The sequence below is a fragment of the Punica granatum genome, chromosome 4, assembly GCF_007655135.1.
Source record: "Punica granatum isolate Tunisia-2019 chromosome 4, ASM765513v2, whole genome shotgun sequence".
NCBI classification, from domain to species: domain Eukaryota; kingdom Viridiplantae; phylum Streptophyta; class Magnoliopsida; order Myrtales; family Lythraceae; genus Punica; species Punica granatum.
In genome coordinates, this window is record NC_045130.1 from 16,959,528 (window position 1) to 16,980,715 (window position 21,188).

Sequence of the window (21,188 nt, forward strand, 5' to 3'; positions counted from 1 at the left end):
AACTCATTCATTAACCGACGTGAATTTATTAAAATGATTCGACGCTTATTTTCTTTAAATAAGAGGATTTCAGAATTCAAATCTTATAAATGAAAAATTCACGATTGAGAGTTTTGCCTTTTAGTAAATTAACCTGACACGAAATTGGATTAATCGAAATCAATTTGATTTTCGAATAACAGGCAGTGCATATGAAAAATTAACTCATATATCCTTAATACTCTTCCTTAAATAATGATTAAAGTTCACGTTTCATATTTATTTATTTATTCATAGCTGGCACCATTTCGTCCGTTCTACTATAACTTATCTAATCATGTACTTTGAAGTTGCGGCCGTGGAATAGTCCAAAAGATCAAGCTGGCAGTCAACACATGGTGAGCTGTTTGACTGTTATGCTTTAGAAAATGGCAATGCAGATTGCAAACAAAATGAGATTTAGACAAATTAATTATTATTTGTATTTAACTGGATTCAGCGTACAATACGTGACAACAAAATCTATCTTTGACAAATTAATTGGACAATTCTTTGATATCGTTGAGGCACCGTTTTCTTTATTTAACAATCGTTAAATCACCTTAAATTAAGAAGAGAGACAATGAGTGACAGGAAAACACCGAGCTTTGGTGGCACGATCTAGCGGTGGGGAGCGTGGGAACACCAGCTTTGATGGCACCATAAAAGCTCCCTAACTAGTAAATGGAGTCAAACATTTCCGCCCAAAATGTTCCGTGGTAATTCTTTGACACACACGTGTGACGATTAGGATGTCAGGTGTGTTAGGATATAGTTCCAAGATAGTGAGTTAGCGGAATCACCAACTGTCCTCACCGATCTAATGCATAGCACATTGGTCCTTGATGTCTGAAGGATTAGCCGGCGATTGGGTTTCCTCGGAGATGAGTAGGTCGAGTGCGAGATGATCGGATGAGATGCAGACGATGTCGCGGCCATGAGGAAAAGGCCGCTTTGGTTCTCCCTACGTGCGTGTGACTGTGTAGCTCGACTTTTGAAAGGAGACGGTCCAGAAGTTGATCTCGTGGCTGGCAAGTCACGATCCAAGGAGGCTCATGAGCTAGCGGGTTTCGGCCTAGAGAATTGAGCTGAAGGTCAGAACCTTAGCTCGGTGACTACATTGGCCTAGAAGCCAAGATTAGCTGTGGTAGTCAACAGATCAGCAATAGGGTGATCCCGGAAGGTCGATAGGGTTGTTCCAGAAGGCGGTTTAGTGCATGTTATGTAAAAATAGATATTGAAGGTGTGGTGTTATAAAAGTAAGGATAAAAAAGATAAATGCGTTTGATTGATGTGCCGAAGGGGGCTTATAATATTAGACCGGGTCAATACTTATAAGCCTTAGTCTAGAATCGGGCCCGAAATATCGAATACGGAATAACATCGAATGGTAAGAGTAATTTTTCTAATTGAAAAAAATACTTTTCCTCTTATTGCCTATCGAACGTAGTCTAATGAAAAAAAGAAATAAGTCTAATATTCTTCGGGATAAATTCTCCAATTATTCCTAATGACTAGTAAGACATAAAATAAGGAAAGCCAATAAATAAACATGTGCAGCGCGTCCACCCTACTTAGCACTATATGAGTGTCCCTTGAATTTCCTTTCAAGTCTTCACATGCAATCTTCCGTTCTCCTACCGGTTGCCTTGAGATCTAGCCCATATATCTTTCCTCTGGCATGTACTTCAAGAAAATTATCTTTCCATGTATATCTTCTCTCCCTTGGTAGCTTTTGCATGTAAGGAATTAGATGAGAATTTCCCTAAAATAAAGATTAGTTGCTGCACACCCGTCCTTCGCTTGGAAAGAATCCCATAAATTTCTATACCTAACCGCACGTCCATCCACGGCTATTCGAGTCGGGTATTGCCGTGTTTTGGGTCGAGCCGGTCCTGTGCCGCATCTCATGGGTCCCATGGACTTTACACATCGCAATCCGCATTTATCGCGAAGTGCGAAAAATATGTGTAAATATAAACATATGAAGATATAGTCGGCGATTTAGAATGTGTTTGATTTTAAAGTTGAGTTTAGATTTTAATTGGTTTGTAATAATTATATTGTTGAATTATGAGAAAAATTGTATTGTTGAATTATGAGAAAAATTGTGAAAAAGTAATGGATAGTTGAAAGAAAATAATGATTGTATTGTTGAATTGTGAAAAAAGTAATGAATAATTGAGAGAAGGTAATGATTGTGTTGTAAATTTGTAAGAAAACATAATGAATAGTTGAAAGAATTTAATATTAAAAATTGAAGAAAAAAGAAAAAATAATAATTGTGTTATTGAATTGAAGATAAGTATAATTGAGTTAAAAAAAAATTTTGAATCCAAACAACGCTTAATATTTATGTTTATGTGAGGTCGAGACCGTGCTGGAAATCGAGATCGTACGTAGAAGTCCAAAGTCCAACCCTCGTGGCTTAGAATTTTGTCCCCTTGCCCACATTTTGGTCCCTCCGCCTTCTCGTCAAACGTTCTCCGACTCCATTAACGATGTCCGACGATGACATGCTGTCACTGACTGGCCATTAGTGTGACTTTTCCTTGATCATATCCCCATGCTTGTACCAAACATGGACGAGTCATACATGATACAATCTTTTTTCCTTTCATAATCTCGATGTCTCGTAAATTTTCAATGTTTAGAGTGACCGATCATGCCATTTGGTCACAATGACGTTCCGTGCAGCTCACTGGTTAGATAAGTTCGTCGGGATGACGAATTTGAAAGGTTTCGTGTGAAAAAACGCAAACATTAGCTCAAAATGACATTGATGTTTCTATATATATATATATAGTGAAATTATATGTAATTTTTAATTTCTTTCGACATTTGCCCGATTTTTCTATCCAAAAAAGTAATAATTAGTAGTAATATCTTTTTTTGGTAAAATAAGAATATTCATTAAGCTTAAACAGTCATCCGCAGATTGTCCGAAAAATTGGGCAAACGCTGAAAGAAATTAAAAATTACATATAATTTCACGATATATATAGAAACATTTGATGAGGATGAAGCAAAAAACAATATAAATCCAACACTTGATCTGATCATAATTAGTAGTAATATCATGGAATATGAGTGAGGCATCGCAAATTTTTTAAAAAAGTCCCTCTTATAGAGTAATGATACAATCTTTTCTTATCTTCTTTGTCTCGCAATTTTTCAATGTTTAGTGTCGTGTATGATGCAGTTTGGTCAAAAGGAGATCCCGTGCAGCTTATCGGACCGTTCCGTCATTGGATTTGATAAAATATTCGCCAGGACGGGGAATTCAATGGGTTTCGTAGGAACAAAAGGTTAAATATATTTTCAGGTCAAAGCTTTTTTTGTCAGGTCAAAGCTAGATCAATGAAATGTACCATGAAATTATTAGTGTCACAGGTCCATAAATCCGGCAACATTTCCAATTATTTTTGTTGTGAAATCGGTGAACCGAGAGAAACATGGCAAATTTTAAAAATCCAAAAAATGTCAAATTAAATGCTAAGATATGCTTTTAGGAAAGGAAAATTGTAGCAACTGTCCTTTTCTATTCCCTTTTTTCATGGAATTAATTCAGGAGTTTGTTCTCTTTTCTCCCCCTCTTCTGCCCCCTCTGAAGTAAGTGTTGACTATAATGCAAAGTTAAAAGAGAAAATGGAAAACCAACGAGAGGTTGGATTCGTTGGTAAACTGACAATAAATAAAATCAGGTTTATGATTTGATTCTTTCGAAGGTCGGCATCTGGAGTTTAACGGCGGGCTCCAGGCAATATAATACACCATCCGGTGGACTAATCGGTTGTTACGGCACCGGACATCATTGACAGCAAAAAAAAAAAAAGAGAAAGAGAAAATGGAAAAATCTTAAGAAAACAAATTTCAAATTTGATATATAATTTTTTTTTGGGGAACCACCAAATTTGAACTATAGAAAATTTAGATTTATAAATGATTTTAATTCGTGATTCTGAAAAGGTATGGCAATTGAAGAGGTCCCAACCAAATCGGCCCTCTCACCCCATAATGACTTGAGCAAACTCAATATCAACTAAAACTTTAAACTAAGCCCGAGATCGCTTTCTACTTACTGGACACGATGATTTCAAACTTCTATATGAACAGCAACCAGAACAACCCCGATAATGTTGCCCGGTCCACATGCCCCCCATGTGCAAGAGCGGCATGTAACTCGGTACGACGGGCCCGTCAAACATAATATGTGGTGTCAAGTTCTCGATTCTAGCTTCGGTTCTTCATCTATCAATCGCGTTATAAGATCTTGGACTCATAGGTCGATACAAATGATGATATCAGTCGTCGGTGAATAGGCCCGGTGGGCTTCCATGGGCCCATTTACGTTGAGATCATTAGACCCACAACTCTTAATGGGCCTCCAGAGGGGTATTACTCGGCCCAGTGAGCAACAGTCAACGCCATTCACTCGTGGGAGTCAACTGAGATAGAGAGAGAGAGAGAGAGAGAGAGAGAGACTGTGTCAGACAGACCGCTTTCTCCTCCTCCTCCGACGAGAGTGAGAGGGAGAGGGGGAGAGGAGTATACATGGAAGAACACAGAGCTCAAAGGAGACTTGAGTCTCTCTGTCGCCACCTTCTGCAGCAATCCAGTGACAGTTTGCCTGTTCTTCGCCAGGTAATGATTCCATCACTTCCTGCTTCGGCTACCTATTGGCTCGTCTGATTCCGGGAATGCGGGTGATTTCTGGAAGCATTTTCACTTGATTTCCTCGGTGATGCCAAACTGCAGGTACCGTTGATTGGTGGGAAATTGGAATTGAGTGAAAGTGGAGAGGGAGATGGAGAAGCAGTGATTATCGGAGGGATGGTCTTGGACATTCATGCCGTGCCTTCCACTCCTCTCATTCTCGGGACCACCTCCCCCGGCAAGGTGTTTGTATTTCTTCTTTTTTCTTTTTCTTTGGGCCCTTTTTTTTCCTTCTTTTTTTTTTTTGGGTTCAAAAAATTCCATATCAGTTGGTAGGTGAAGTGATGATTCCGAGTTTACGGGGCAAACTGCATGTTGGGATGTTTCATTGTTCAATAACTGAACGTGAATGAACCTATTGTTGATTCCTATACATCTGTTTGATCATATGAAGCTTTCTCTGCTTGCTAGGAAGTCTCAGTATTGTAATGTCGCAGTTAATGGATTTCATATGATGATTGCTTTTTCGCAAATTTTGCGTTTTTTCATCATCCTTACGTACCAAAGTTAACCTATGAACAGAGTTGAAAATAGCGGTCTTGTGAGGTAAAATTTAAGCCGAGCCATCATTACTTTCTCATTGTTTTAGGTTTATTATTTCTCGGGAGGTGTTGCGAGGAACGTAGCAGAGTGCATGGCAAATCTTTCAGCGAGGCCTTTTCTGATCAGTGCTTTGGGCCATGATATGGCAGGTGACCTTTCTTCCATATTCGCGTTTGATATGCCACCTTCGTTCCTTTATCAGGCTAGGCCAAGTGCCTCTGCTCTAAAATTCTAGTCTTCATATATTAAATTGGGATTGAGACCAGAAGACATCGAGGATCTTTAGAAGTTTTTGGGGCTGGCAAGAGGGCAAAATGAGTATTAAAAAGAATTTTGTTAAAGAACATTTCAGCAGCTTGGGGAAGTTAGTTGGGTGATGTCCTTTCAGCCTCTTACCATTTCTATGATGTAGTAATTGGTTTCTCTAGTTCCAAGGCTGATGCTTTCTGCTCGTTACTTGTCCAGGGAACTTGTTGTTGGATCGCTGGAAATCTGCTGCACTACCTATTGACGGTCTGTTTCCTTTCTTAATCTGCTTCCTGCAAGCTATAGTGATGCTCCATTTGCAGTTTTACATTCTCATCTGTACTTTTGCTTTTTTCTTTACTCAAATTATTTGAAGGCATACCAGAAACATTGGAAGACTTCATTTCGATTTTCCTGCAACTTTATATACTCTTGAAATAGGAAACTTGGGAAAGTAGAATAATATTTTCTCGAGAATGAAAACTTTACTTTTCCTTTCTAATGGTTCTAGCTCTACTGAATTTTATCTGCTACACTCCTTCACTGTCGCTGGCTATATGTAATTGACCTCTAAGCTCCGTCTACTTTCTTGCTGCAGGCATACGGAGGCATGAGGATATCCGGACTGCTGTTGTATGCAACACGCTTGACTTAAATGGGGAGGTAGCTGCAGGGGTCGCCAGTGTGCAAGATATCGTAAGTTGAATTTCTTTGTCAGACATTTCATCCAGAAATTTTAGCTTATTGAAGCAAAAGTGTAAATTCTTAAAATTCAGGCACCAAATGTGCTTAATGGTTTTGTGAAGGAAACTTTTGTTTCAGCTGAGTGGATTCAACAATTCAGGAAGCAAATACATTCTTCTCCAGTACTAATGGTTGACGCGAACTTGAGTCCTCTTGCTCTCGAAGCTTCCTGCCTATGTAAGTGCTAACATTTTACTCTTAGTTCTTCTCTCTACCTTTTCCATGTAAACACAGATGCTGTTTATAAAATATGTTTGTGTTAGTGATCATTCTTCATTTTCTTTTATCAGTGGCTGCAGAATATAAAGTTCCTGTGTGGTTTGAGCCCGTGTCACTCACCAAGTCCAAAAGAGTGGTTTCTGTTGTCAAGTATGTGAGTGATCTGCCTCTATATCTGCTTTTCACCCTATGTTTTGTATTTAAATTACATTGCTCTGTGGAAAAAGGATTTAAAGCAAAAACTATAAATTTGTGGATCAAAAAAAAAAACTATAAATTTGTGATGGATTAAATAATATTAGAACTAGCAAGTCGATAACTTGCACCTCCAGTCAAAAGTAGGTTTCTTTTTTCTTTTTCTTTTTTTAATGGGGTAAACATTCTCTTGGCTCCATGTTTACTGGTTGTTCTGTTGTAAGAAAGTTCTCACTGTCTTCTACATGTGTTATTGACTACGAATGGTTACAGTAAAACACAACTTATGTATTGCCAAGTTTGGTAAATGAATTGTTGGTTTTATCAACTGCATTAAATGTAGACTATCTGCAGGTCACCTACACTTCTCCAAATGAGGATGAACTTATTGCCATGGCAAACGAACTTTCTCCTGGGAGTAGAATTCATTTGACTCACGTGGAAAAGAGCATCAAGGATCTCCCTCTGGAATCTGTGTTTGAAATACTGAAACCTGCAATTTGGGTTTTGCTTGAGAAGGGCCTTAAAGTGGTCGTTCTGACTCTTGGCCGAAACGGGGTTTTAATATGTTCTCGAGGTGGGCCTAATTTTATGACAACCTTTTCTAAGAATTCCCAAAGATTCAGTTCTCGGAGACGACTCTTCAATGCAGTCGCTTCTTCCTGTCCCTTGAGAATGTATGTCGATCCAGGAAAATCATCCGAGGACAGCTCCCACCTCTTTGCCCTGCATCTCCCTGCACTTCCTGCGACAGTTAAGAAGCTCACTGGGGCCGGGGATTGCTTGGTAGGTGGAACCCTATCATCCATTTCTGCAGGTCTGGACCTTGTACAGGCCATTTCGGTTGGTATTGCTGTGGCCCGAGCGACTGTTGAATCTGAGGAGAATGTGCCCCCCACATTCAATCCACAGGAGCTTGCAGGTACGTAATTCCATCTTAGGGTTGTTTCTTTTCCTTCTCATATTTTGGCATATGGATCTGAGTAGGTTGTGACTGGGTTTCTTTCTGCTTTCTATGCAGATGATGCCCGGTCTGTATATTCTGCTGCCACGGTTCTGTTCCGCGGGCCGATGCGGTAGAATAAATAAATAATATGTGAAAGATGTTGATAATATGTAAAAGATGTTCTTTTTAATTTCTCTTGGAAGACTCCTTAAAATCGATTCTTGGACTTTAAGGAACTAATACATACTGCAGCATTTCAAGTCGGGAGATCGTATATCATGTGGATTATTCTTTCGCCTCCCCGTGCGTAGCCTATAGTTCAATAACAGTGGCATTCCTTAAGAACTTGGAACTTGATCCCAGGTAATTTCTTTAGAATCAATATGAGGTGGCGAGTAGTTAGACCCGTACGTATGAATGTACCGGAGGATTCAAATTCGAGTTTAGATCAAAGGACGAAACGAAGTGGAATGGGATTCCATATACAATGGACTGTTCTAAACAATAATTTTCACGCATCATGGACTGTTCTATACAATAATGCTACATTGGAGTCTGTTTCGATCCCTTTCGCACATGTGTGGGTACATATTGCTGTAACCGACCACCCGTGATGGCCTTGTTCAGAGGAGCCTATTTGGTTTTTTAATGGAGCCGTTCCGGTTTGCCAGAAATTAGACATTTTAACTTCTTGTTGGCGAAATGAATTCGATGTTGTAATAGGTTTCTTAAAGGGACTAGATAACTATACCAATGTTCACTAACATTTTATTCTTACTTAATTGGTACGTGGCATCTAAAAACTATTTCAGAAACCCGATGTCGAAATTACAATGACTTGAAAACAATTGAGAAGACTTTGGTTTTGGTCCCTAAAATGTTACTTTTCATTGTTTTGGTTCCTCAAAGATTTTTGCTACTATTTTCGTTCCTCAATCTCCATTATGTCTATTGTTTTCGTCATGCCGTCTTTTGGGCATGCAAAATTTAACGAAAATCTCATGTGGCGTATGAGCTGGACGTATAAAGAGGAACCAAAAGTATACAACAATTGGATCTTTATAACTGCCACTCGACAACATTTGCTTCCTCAACAGTACGGGACAACAACCAAAGTCGGCTTTTTGTCATTCCCAAAATGGCATTTCCGTCAAATTTTGCACGAGTAGAAGACGGCATGACTAAAACAATAGACGAAATGGAGATTGAGGAGGGACAAAGATAGTGGCAAAAATCTTTGAGGGACCAAAACAATGGCAAAGTGATCTGAAAGGACCAAAACCAAAGTTTTCTCACAACAATTTCTAGGATCTTTTTCGTTTTCCTTTTCTGAAAATGAATTGAGAAATCCTTATATAGCCAGAGTACTTGTTCTACTTCCAAGTTCCAAAAAAAGTGTTTTTCTATTTGCCGGAAAACAGCGTCGTCTTCACCAGTTTTCCGTTTGTAATTTTCTTCTTCTGAGGACGAGGCTGGACGAAGCTTCTTCTTCCTTCATTGATGAGAAGTTGTTTCTCAGGATCGAATCGTATGTCTGTATGTATATGAGGACGTTGAGAGAGGGTCTCATCCTTCAAGCAAAGGCCATAAAATACGGCTTTACGCCCACAGTCTTCTCGTCCAATCAGCTCATCCATCTGTACTCGAGCAATGGCCTCCTCAAAGAAGCCCAGAGGCTGTTTGACGAAATGCCCGAGAGAAATGCCTTCTCTTGGAACGCCATAGTTTCAGCTCACGTGAAAGCTCGAAACTTGACGCAGGCAAGAGCACTGTTTGAGGCCGCAACTCAGAGGGATATTGTGACCTACAACTTGATGCTGTCGGGCTATGTCAGCGCAGAAGGGTATGAGACAGACGCGGTGGAATTGTTCAGGCAAATGCAGTCGATGAGTGATGTCATTAAACTTGATGAGTTTACGCTTACCACGATGCTTAACTTGGTGGTGAAGTTAAGCTCGGTTTCTTGTGGCAGGCAATTGCATTCGTACATGGTGAAGACGGGCAATGATTTGAACGGCTTTGCTAGGAGCTCTCTCATTGATATGTATTCTAAAAGGGAGTCTTTTGGGGAGGCTCTTAAGGTGTTCGGTCAGCTGGGTGGGAGGGTTGATTTGGTCTCCAGGAATGCAATGCTGGCTGCTTGTTGTAGGGAAGGTGAACTCGGAATGGCCTCAGATCTTTTCTGGAGAGAGACTGAGCTCAATGATGCCGTGTCTTGGAATACGCTGATCTCTGCTTTTGCTCAAAATGGTTTCGCAGAGGAGTCAGTGAAGATGTTTGTGGAGATGGGGAAGAATGGGATTAGATGGAATGAGCACACATTTGCTAGCCTCTTGGGTGCTTGCTCTGCATTGAAGGATCTCAAGCTTGGAAAGGAGATCCACTGTTGGGTTGTAAAGAATGGATCAATTTTGAATCCATTTATTAGTAGCGGTATAATCGATGTATACTCTAAGTGCGGCAATATGAAGTATGCGGAGTCAGTTTATGCAACTGATGAGGTCGTGAACTCCTTTTCAATCACAAATATGATTGTGGGCTATTCATCTCAGGGCAACATGTCTGAAGCTCGGCGGTTGTTTGATTCATTGACCGAGAAGAACTCTATCATATGGACAGCTCTGTTTTGTGGCTATTTGAAGAGCCAACAGTGTGAAGCTGTATTTGAGCTCTTGAATGAGTATAGAAAATGGGAGCCGAGCAATGTTCTTGATCCTCTGATCATCGTGAGTGTCCTTGGTGCCTGTGCTTTACAAGCAGGTCTGGAACCAGGAAAACAAACTCATGCTTATATACTGAGAAGAGGAATCGTAATGGATGAAAAATTAACAAGTGCCTTGATGGACATGTACTCTAAATCAGGCAGTCTAGGACATGCAGAAAAGATTTTTGACGAAGTAATCAAAAGAGATCTAGTGCACTATAATATCATGATTGCAGGTTATGCTCATCATGGGCACAGGGACCGAGCATTCCAACTATACCATAAAATGCTGGACAAGAGTTTGAGGCCGGATACGGTTACATTTCTTGCTCTGCTATCTGCTTGTCGTCACTGTGGACTAGTTGAAGTGGGCGAGAAATATTTCCGCTCAATGACCGAAGATCACAACATTTTGCCTGAAATTGACCATTACTCATGTATGATTGATCTTTATGGGAGGACGAATCAGTTAGAGAAGGCAGTAGATTTCATGAAAACAATCCCCACTGATTTTGATGCAGTGATCTGGGGAGCCTTCTTGAATGCTTGTAAGCTGAATGGAAAGCTCCAACTCGCGAGAGAAGCAGAGAAGAGACTTCTGGCTATTGAAGGAGAGAACGGGTCCCGGTATGTACAGCTGGCAAATTTGTATGCGGAGCATGGGGATTGGGCCGAGATGGAAAGAATAAGGAGGAAAATGAGAGGGAAGGAAGTGAAGAAGCTCGCTGGGTGCAGTTGGGTGTATGTGGAGAATGCAGTTAACGTTTTCACTTCAGGAGACACGTCCCACGGGAAAGCAGAGGCAATATATTCAACCTTAGGCTTCTTGACAGGAGAGCTGTCTGAAATGGCCGATAGGAGAATTAGGGAGAGCTCTCCCACATTGTGATTTCTATACGTAGGGATTAGGATGTGACTTTGAATGCTTGGGTTGAAGAACTTGAATTTGAAATTTTGAACAATTCTCCGGGAACGGACAGATGAAAATAGCATGCAGGTGCGTATATGAAGAGAAAAGACAAGGTATATTCTTCTGGGAGCATTCCTTAGTACATGTACAGAAGATCCTGCATTTCTCCAATGATAATAGATGGCACTGCCTACACTTAACAGCATCGGAGGAGCAGTCTTTGCATTCGTTTATTGGGTTGTTGGGGATGAGTGAAGCTAAAGTGAAGCGACCTGTGAAAATTATCGAGGCAAGAAGGGCATAAAATGCGCAGTTAACACTAAGCCAATGAGTGGTTTGATATCAATGAAGCGGAACTCTTTTCTATCGGCTGCAATTTGCTGCATTTGCAAAAACGACCAATTTTTTCTCCAGTGCTTTCTAGGAATCCTGATCTGCTTCAGGATTGTGAGTGACAAATGGAAGATGTCTTCTTTTCCTCGAGGAAGCACGAGTATGGAGCCGTAAGGAGCATGTCAATTTCGGACTAATTTTTTCCTTTGAGAAGTACCGGTGATGGTTAAGCTACGATTCACCACTTCTCGCAAGTATGAAGAGGAAATCATCTGCCATGGACTAGCGTAGTCGATTGCTTTTGTCTGTTAAGAGAAATAGCGGAGGAAGAGTTGAAGGCATGTTGTGCATTGTGAAAGAGGCAGGGACGTAAGGCCATTTCTTTTTTCTTTTTTTTTTTTTAAAGAATATATGACCCTCCCTTACCAACTACCAGAGTCGAATCGGACACTTGTCAATTGAAGAAAGGTAGCTTTACAGTTTAAAAATTGGAAACCTTACAACTACCTGGTCATCTTGTAATTTTGTTAAATTAATGTGATATAAAAGGTCAAGTGATGGACCTATCAGGAATAGAATATTATATTAGATAAGAACTCCCGCGGAAATAAGAGGCGTCATCGTTGAAATTGGACCCAATGTCCACATGATCAACGTCATAGAATCAACGTTACGTAAATTACAAAAGAAACACGTCTAATTTTAAATCGATACGGTTTTGACCCATTTTACGGATAATTTTGTCCTGTGAAACGACGGTGGTTCTGATATCAGTTCAAAGTAAAGACGAACTATACCATAAATTTGACGTGACAATACGAAACTGCCTAGTGCCTTTCAGCCTATTCGTGAACTTGCATTGCATGGGGCTTTGGTGAAATTAACAAGTGGGAATCGGGGACGTATTTTAAATGGTGCAAAACTTCAGGGACTTAGGAGCAATTATACTGCCCCAGCATTCCCGCTATTTTCCGACCGCGGGGCGTGTGGAGCGATTTAGGGTTGCATGTGAAGCCAAAAGATTGATCGGAGCTCGCGAAGAATCCTAAAAAACCGATCTCCGGCGAGGCTAGTTCTGCTCAGGATCTTATGCCGTAAGCTCTGGTTCGACCTCCAGCTTGTATGAGAGTGCTCGGGAAGGATTGCTCCGAACTGTGGTAGCTCCGAGAATGACCCTTCATTTCTCTCCAATTCCTATGGCGCGAGATGATTGTGTGTCGTTTTGAAGCGATTGGTGTTGATTTTGGTGCTCTGTGGATGTAGCAGTGCTGGAATCGATGGAGAATTGCGGGGATGCGTGCGACAGAGAGGGAACAGCGGCCGCTTCCTCAGCACCGAGCGGCTCAGAATACCGATTATTCGGCCGGCAGTCCACGATTCACCAGTGCATGGGCGGTGGTCTTGGTATGAATATCTACAATTTCTGATCATGAGCTGAAAATAATATCTATCTATGATGAACTGAAGCCGTCGACTGGTTTCTCAGCCGATTCCCGTTCATGAATCCTAATTGGGAAGATCTTAGCTGATATTGGGAGTAATGGAGCTCTCTTTAATTGGGAAGAAGTATTGATTATCTGTTTTAGCGTATAAGGAGATGCCAGATTTGTTCTTTCAGCTCATACTTTAAGCTTTAGCTTGCACACTTCCATGCCAAGCCAGTTTAGTGATGGATCTCGATAACTTTTCACGAGTCAAGCTCGGGAGCAATTACTATTAGGCAGCGTATTCCCGGTTTAGTGATCAAGCTCTGAACTTTGGGAATGTTCACTGCAGTTTCGTTAACTCCGGCAAGAAAATGCTCTAACTTTGGTCATTTCTCATTGGCAAGTTAGAGAGGGTCACCAATTACCTCCTCCACATCGAAGCTTAGCCTTTTGTTTTGCCCTTTGCATAATAGTAGCCATTATTGATTAAGTTATGCTAGAGCTTTCTCAGTATCCATGCATGTCTTATTTTGCTTATCCTCGTTTTTCCTTGCCTCCTCAGCTGCTGATGTACTATTATGGAAGCGGTGGCGTGTTTCTTTTGGCATCATCATTGTCGCAACAGCTGCGTGGATCACCTTTGAGCGCTCAAGATTATCTTTCTTGTCGATCTGTTCAGATGTCTTGCTGATCTTGATCGTGCTGCTGTTCTTGCGCGCAAATTATGCAGTTATTCGAGATAAGTATGATGTGCCTACCCTCTCGTTGCCTCATTTATTCCATTTTCATTGGAACAGTGCAAGAATCAGTGGAGTTACTATTTCAATTTTGAGCAGACAACTTCCAGAATTACCGGAGTTGGTTTTATCAGAGGAGATGGTTAATAACGCGGCAGCATCATTTCGTGTCAAAATCAATAGTCTATTGCTTATGGCCCACGATATCACCCTTGGGAAAGATTTTAGACTGTTTTTCAAGGTTAGTTTGGTTTGAATGCAGTAAATTTTATTGAGTAATAGCGGAGATAATGTCCTAAGCTTATTGACTCATCAACTAGGCTAATGAAATTCATGAGAGTGATTCATCTTTTAAGCACACCATCAAAAGGAAATCTGAGACATAAACACAACATAATAAACTGCTTAAAAGTATTTATATCATCGACTTTGAAACATGACCATTCAGATCTGCACAAGAGGGTGGAGAGAAATAACGTGATTCTTTTTTTCCTTGACAAGTCGAATCTACTTACACACCCTTATTGATTTTTTATCTGACAGGTAGTAGTCTGCCTGTGGCTTTTGTCTGTCATTGGCAGCTTCTTCTCATTCTTCACACTTGCATATATTGGTATGCATCTTCTTTCCCCTTAAATGCTGCATGTGATTCGTTATAAAGTCTAATTACTGGTCATTGTCTTATTGTTCTTTCTTCCCGGTTCAATTTATTGGATACTTCCACCTATTTCATGTTTTTCTTTTCTTTCTTGCTTTTGCATATGAAACTCAATGGGTGTATGCCTCGTCAGTTGCCCTTCAACTCATTTATGAAGCTGTTATATCTCTTACTTCCCTTATCTTTCTCTTTCAAATTGTCTTTTTCAATGGGTGTATGTATTTTGTTTATATTGTGTTCATCTCTGAATTGGTAACAGGTACGGTAATATCCATCACAGTCCCTGCCATGTACAATAGGCATGAAGAACATGTGGACAAGTGTTTTGGGATACTCCACAGGAAATTCTCGAGACACTACAAAATAGTCGACGAGAGTTTCATTAACAGACTCCCAAGAAGCTTATCAATAAAGGAGAAAAGCATGTAAATCCTGCAACTGGGTCCCCAATCCCCATTACTTCTGCGGGAGTTGGCCCTGCAGTTTTAAACATTGTGTGAATATTTGAAGCGAGGGTCCACCTAACTTGCCAGAAGTAGTCGAGGAACATCTTGTGGAGCTGCCTATGAGTATTATTACATTTATGTGTGCTTTCTGAGCTTCTCCTTGTCAGGAGGAACAAGGTTGTGGAGAGAGAATTCATCAAAAAAAAAAAAAAAGTTGTGGAGAGAGCATTTGTAGTATAGATGACAAACAGTGCTGGGATTAGGATCATGATTTTTAAGGTGGGATTTCTTCTTTCTGGTGAAATCCTCAGGTGGGTGAACAACAATTCTAAAAAATCGTGCCATCATACTTTTCCATATCCATATTTTTATTCCACGAACGTACCGAGATGGGTTGAGACAAAATTTCGACTTAAAAAGCACGTTACAATGTTAGAAATACATGATTGGTTTGACATGATTTAAAAGTTTTTGTTCATACATGTATTGTAATGCAAGGGAAAACGCAGAGAAATGATACCAGAATTATGTCTCTAGTTCGTGGAGGGGACAAAGGTTTGCAACTTGCAAAGAAACAGACAAAAGGGAAAGCGATGGAGAAAATCAGTTCACATGTCTGTCTTGCCAGGGGAGGAATTTCCATTTCAAAATTCAAGTGAAAAAAGAGATAAAGGCTTTGGATGGTGGGGCCGTAGAACAGAAATCCCACAGAGGAGCCTCAGTTCATAATCATCTGATAAAAAAAAGGCTTCTGTGTTGTCTTCTCATCATTTCTTTCATCCTTGAGCAATTCATAAAGTGAGAGGTTTCTGATTCCCCTACTCATATTGTTGGATTCTCAACAATTTTGAATGAACGAATGAATCAACGTTCAAGCCGAGATTCGAAAGTTGTGTGTCCGGGAGTCCCTACAGCCCTGAGCCCATACTGTTTAGGGGACTCGGTTGTCTCCATCCAACGGTTCCAGGACCTCCTTGGATGGTGCGACCCGGGACCATAAAATTGTTCGTATATCTGCGGTCTCATTAGACATTCGAGATCTTCTGAGTTCAGAATCTTCGAAGGACAAAAAACAAAGGAGGGAACTATCTCAAAAGGTGGTCAAAGAAAACAAGATAAATCTTGGACCCAGAAAAGAAAAATTAAAGCGGGGGGGGGGGGGGGGGGGGGGGGGGGGCAATGCCACATTGGAACATAATCTTGATTTCATATCATATTTCTATATCTCTGCGTGCTAAAGTTTTGTGCTTTCCTAACTTACTTTTTCCCTTTAGTATTTAGTAGTATTTACTGTCTCCCTCTCTCTCTCTGCCCCCCTTCCCCCACATTGTTCTGTTCAGGAAAGTAAGGATTTGACAGCGTCTGCTGTTTTTGTCCTGAGAAAGAGAGAACGAACTACCATTTGCAGACTCCCCATCATATAGCCTCCTCCATTGTCAAGTGTTGTCTCTCTGCTCTCCTAGAATGGCTTTGCTTCCTCTCTAATAGAAGCATACCCTCCAAGTTCTATGTACTGTAATGGGCTGCCTTTTCTCCTACATGGAAGTGAGTAAAGCTCTCTTTCTTTCCACCCAACACTCTCTCACAATGAAATGCTAATCATCTATTTGATACCTCCATGGAAGTGATTAGTTTTCCTTCTGTACAAGTACTAGTCATGTATGATGTCTGCCACTTCTGCTGTTCTTTATATACTTGGCGATTTGATCTGCAAATGGGTTAACACTTGATGCTGTTATCATGTAATCTGATGCAGTTCTAGGTTTGAGAAGGTGGTTATTTTTTACTCAGCTATGAGAAGTTCATTGAGATGGAAAAGGCTCTCGAAACCACACATTAAGGCCACGGGAAATCTTTTATGAGTTTTCTGGATACGGCTCGGTCTTTCAGTAGATTACTAGCATTTTGAACGTTTGATCTCGTTATTAAACTGATCGATCCAATTTTTTCGAAATGGGCTGCTTAGGGGAACCTGACAAAATGCGGCTAACTGATAAAGCATATCATCAATGATCGATGAACCTATCTAGATTTGTGAACTTTGCTTCAAGTTTTCCGTGGAAGCTGTATAATCATGGAAGTCGTGGTGCGCTTCAATTATTGTTTATGCTTCTCTATTGTTCATATTTGAAAAATATAATGATACACCATTTGGTTTGCAATGTATGCAGGTCTCTACTAATTAAGTCGAGTATTTGCTTACCTCTTTCGGTAATCATCCTTAAAAAATGGGGCCTACACAAAGGAATTTCTGGAAATCTGTTATTTCCCGTCGTAACAGAACCAAGCCCGCAAACCATTTCCGCTCCTTTCAGAGGGTTAATTCAATCAGCTTCAACCAAACACCGGTGTTCCTCAATGTGTATGACTTAACGCCCGCGAATGGCTACTTTTACTGGGCAGGACTCGGGATATTCCACTCAGGAGTGGAAATCTATGGGGTAGAATATGCCTTCGGTGCCCATGACTACCCGACAACTGGTGTTTTCGAGACCGAGCCCCAGAAGTGCCCAGGCTTCAAGTTCAGGAGGTCTATACTTGTTGGGACGACAAGCTTGGGCCCACTCGAGATCAGGGAGTTCATTGAGCGCTTGTCAAAAAGCTACAATGGTGATACGTACAACTTGATCATCAAGAACTGCAACCATTTCTGTGAAGATATCTGCTATAAGCTTACGGGGAATAGAATCCCTAAGTGGGTGAATCGGCTCGCGCGAATCGGTAATAATTCTTGTTCCGTCTATGCTGTGTCAGTCTTAGCTCTTTCCTAGTTTTCCAGAAAACGACTGAAGTTAAAATAATCATTTTCAGATCAACTTCTGTAGAGTTTTGTTCGGTTTGATTTACACTTCTTCATTTGCAGGTTCGGTGTGCCACGGCATTCTCCCGCGATCTGTGAAGGTTGCTGCTGTCGGGGTGAGAGACAGCAACTTCCAAGAACATAATGCCCGGAAGAAGAGAACAAGAACCACTGCCTTTGGCTGCTTGTCTTCGATGTCATTGCATAGGAAGAAAGTCATGATGTCCTCATTGTTTCTACCCTCCCATTACAAAATTTGCATCCCACCACAGGAGATGAAGAGGTCAAAGTCAAAGAGTCGGTGGTTGCTTGGAGATATCGTATAGTTCTGTCTGAATTCAGGATACCTGTAAGTACTGTGTTCGGGAAATTAAGCAAGTGTTTTGTTCAAAATGCCAATGGAAGGGCTTGCTCATTGGCTGTTTTTGTGGGTGATACTCCGTCGACAAAGTTCAAATGCTGTCCACTTCTGGATTGAGCCTTGCTGCCTAGTCCATGTTCTTGAACGATCTGATGTTGCAGGAGAACAAACCGAAGTGGATCGGAGATATGTTCTATATGGATGGACTTAATTTGGTGTATAGTCCTCTTGTACTTGGAAGTCTTCTCATTTTAAAATGACATATCAAATGATGCATTCATTTTGAACAGTCTCTGGCTTGGGAAAGAAACCCATCGAACTAATCGACTGGCAGCTTTGAAAAAGTACGAATTCGTACTCGTAACATGACTGCAGATTATAATCGATTTCGATATCAATCACACGTACAGCAACAATCTCCCTATGAACAAATCGAGTTTGACATTAACATGTGAGACAACTTGGATTGAGCTGGTAATGGTGCCCTGTTCAGCTCTGGGAGATGAAAGAGCAAATATTCGGTGAGTATTCTTGGTCACTTCACTGTATAACATTAAATCAAAATATTTGAGAATCTGGTTCCACAACAGGCCCATAAATTCTTACATATAAATATTCTGATTGATTATCCAAAATGAATGAGTAACATTCGACTAAATATTTTTTCGAGATGAAACATGGTCGTTTAGGTTGCATGTTCCGACAAGGACAAGTGAGTCAACTCAACCGAACAACCTCAACTTCTGCAGAGTGTTTCGATTGCCATATTCATTTATTCTCTTCGGCTTCGTCTATTCTGTTAATTAAGGAAACAAAAGCTCCAAGATGGACTGAAAGATCTTCCCTTCCCTCTTCTTCAGCACTCTTCCTCCTCAGTTCTTGATGCAGAAACAGCCAAGAAATCAAAGTCTGTCACTCCACTCCACGGTGCAGAAGATACTATATGAGAAAGAGGTAGAAGAAAGTCGGAAAATCTTTGGCCCGGCAATGAGAAGTTAGCGAGCCAATGTAGCATTAGTGCAGTTGGTATGCACATACCGGCTAAATGGATACTTAATGAGAAAGAGGTAGAAGTAAGTCGAGAATTTCGTTGTCCAGTGGAGAGGCTGAGAATTTGGCGCTAATGCCTGAGGATTCGGCAAATTTTTGGGGATTAATCGCTGCCAAAGACACTTAAAGAGTCCCTGCATATATTGGTAACCGTTGCTACATGATTGCTTTGAAACTTGAGGAGTTAAATTGTCCACTGACGCCGCTTGCTGGTTTTTTTATTTCGTGATGATATTAGGTTTGTGTTTAGTAGGATAGGATAATGGTGATATCAATTGGCATGACTTGTAAGTAAAAGCCAAATTGTAGAACAAACTTGTCTTCCTAATCAAGTCTCAACAGGGAGCAACTTGCAGAGAGATTTCCGACATAAGGATTCTTATAGTTAGTAATGATGTTATCACTAGGTAGAGTCGGTGATTACAGAGTCGATGTACGTTTTGAGACTTGGCGCTCAATTTCTAACACCATCAGCAAGTCTGACCCTGTCACGAAATGCCGATAATATTGTTCCAAGACAGTAGAGTTGGTTGAGATGACATTGCCCTTCCTCTCCTTCTTCAGCCAGCAAGAAACGATTTACTGTAACTTGTTTTCCCTGTGTTTATGTTCGTAGATCTTGCAGCCATTTTGACCATAGGTTTGAGATTGTAAAGTGCCTTGCATTTTGGTTATTAGAGATTCCTGCCATTTGAGCTTCAAAGATGATTGACATTGTTTTGTTGTCAAGTGGAAGTAAGTCGAGTTCCTGATTTCGCAGTAATCAACTGTGTCTTTTATTTCTTATCCATTCATAGTAGAGATATTTAGAGTTGTTGTCATGAGTGACAAAAGCAGTTGCACTCAAAGGAGCAGCCTGGAAATTACGAGGCAGGAGTCGACACTGAAGAGCATTGTGACCTGTCTTTTGACAAAGTTGAGAGATAACCCCCATAGGAAAAACCAGCAGAATGAAACTGAGGCGGCGCGCCAAATTGAGTAGATGGTGCAGCAGAAGAGTTGTAGTATTGTGGATTCGACCCAAGAACACCTGCCGAAGAGTTGGATCTTGGAGAAAACACAATGGGAGAGATTGCACATTGAGCTTGAAACTCATATGAGCAAATCGTGCAAAAGAGAGACCTTTGGTGAGAACCTCAGCGAGTTGGTCCGCGGTACCAAAAGAAGAAGAGATATAGAGTTGCTTTTGGAAAACACGCTCACGAACAAAAATGATAATATTCCTATATGTTTAGTGCAAGTTTGAAATACCGGGTTAGTCGTTAAATAAATCGCGAACATATTATCGCACCATAATGTTGGAGAGTGAGAGAGAAGGAGTCCAAGTTCTTGAAGTAGAGATTGAATCCAAATAAGTTCGGCGATAGTTTGATTTGGTGCTTGAACGTGCTAAACCGTACGCTGCTTCTTAATACTCCATGAGATCATATTAGGGCCGAGATAAATAGCAAATCCAATAACAAACCGACGATCATCGGAATTACGAGTCCAATCAACATCAGAAAATCCATGGAGACTTGATATAGAACTACGACGAATAAGCAGACCATAATTAATGGTGCCTTTTGAGTACCGTAGAATTCGCTTCACTATAGCCCAATGTACTATGGTTGGTTGATGCATAAATTGACACGCTTGGTTCACAGCGTAAGCAAGATCAGGCCGAGTGAGAGTAAGGTATTAAAGACAACCAACAATTAGGCGATAGAGAGAGGGATCATCATGAAGTACTCCATCAAGCAAAGATAAGCGAGATCCAACGGAAACAGGAGAAGAAGCTAGCTTGCAGTCCAGAATAAGGAAGCACGACGAAGTACTTCATGCACATACTCGGATTGTGTCAAGTAGAGACCATTATCATTGCTAGAGTCGGCCTTATTGGGCCGGTCCTGGTCCAACAAATCTAGAACCAATCTGATTTTGGGCCGAGCCGGCCCACAATATTTTGGGCCAGATTAGGCCCAATCGTTTTGGGCCGGGGCATAAGCCTGCTTGTTTTTTATATATATATATATATATTGAACCCCACAAGACAAGAGTTTTGTGGACCTTATTGGGTTTGGACTTGGATTTTTGAAGGGTTTGAATGACTTGAATTTGAATATCAAAATATGTGTTCCAATTGAGTTGACATA

At 40.7% G+C, this 21,188-nt stretch overlaps 3 protein-coding genes across 7 annotated transcripts; all 3 read left to right on the forward strand.

Annotated features, from left to right (window-relative positions):
• The first annotated feature begins 4,458 nt into the window (after window positions 1-4,458).
• LOC116204183 (putative pentatricopeptide repeat-containing protein At3g18840) lies at window positions 4,459-12,138 on the forward strand. The gene is made up of 11 exons (XM_031536253.1): window positions 4,459-4,662; window positions 4,777-4,917; window positions 5,324-5,426; window positions 5,743-5,790; window positions 6,122-6,219; window positions 6,330-6,444; window positions 6,558-6,640; window positions 7,036-7,603; window positions 7,703-7,757; window positions 7,880-7,990; window positions 8,991-12,138. Exons 1-11 carry the CDS (start codon window positions 4,573-4,575, stop codon window positions 11,218-11,220), a joined length of 3,642 nt encoding a protein of 1,213 aa, XP_031392113.1. The 5' UTR covers window positions 4,459-4,572; the 3' UTR covers window positions 11,221-12,138.
• Window positions 12,139-12,549: 411 nt separating this feature from the next.
• Window positions 12,550-15,222, forward strand: LOC116204075 (reticulon-like protein B16). 4 transcript variants are annotated; one of them, XM_031536136.1, is made up of 6 exons: window positions 12,550-12,731; window positions 12,838-12,978; window positions 13,564-13,744; window positions 13,838-13,979; window positions 14,282-14,351; window positions 14,656-15,222. In XM_031536136.1, the coding sequence occupies exons 2-6, from the start codon at window positions 12,852-12,854 to the stop codon at window positions 14,823-14,825; spliced, it is 690 nt and encodes a 229-aa protein (XP_031391996.1). In that variant the 5' UTR covers window positions 12,550-12,731; window positions 12,838-12,851; the 3' UTR covers window positions 14,826-15,222. The 4 variants fall into 4 exon arrangements, with proteins under 4 accessions (XP_031391996.1, XP_031391995.1, XP_031391998.1 ...); XM_031536135.1 differs by having other exon boundaries at window positions 12,841-12,978; window positions 14,656-15,083; XM_031536138.1 differs by having other exon boundaries at window positions 12,550-12,728; window positions 14,656-15,083.
• Window positions 15,223-16,055: 833 nt separating this feature from the next.
• Window positions 16,056-18,292, forward strand: LOC116202585 (deSI-like protein At4g17486). 2 transcript variants are annotated; one of them, XM_031534180.1, is made up of 3 exons: window positions 16,056-16,387; window positions 17,014-17,563; window positions 17,706-18,292. In XM_031534180.1, exons 2-3 carry the CDS (start codon window positions 17,071-17,073, stop codon window positions 17,966-17,968), a joined length of 756 nt encoding a protein of 251 aa, XP_031390040.1. In that variant the 5' UTR covers window positions 16,056-16,387; window positions 17,014-17,070; the 3' UTR covers window positions 17,969-18,292. The 2 variants fall into 2 exon arrangements, with proteins under 2 accessions (XP_031390040.1, XP_031390041.1); XM_031534181.1 differs by lacking the exon at window positions 16,056-16,387 and adding an exon at window positions 16,442-16,928.
• Window positions 18,293-21,188: the final 2,896 nt, after the last annotated feature.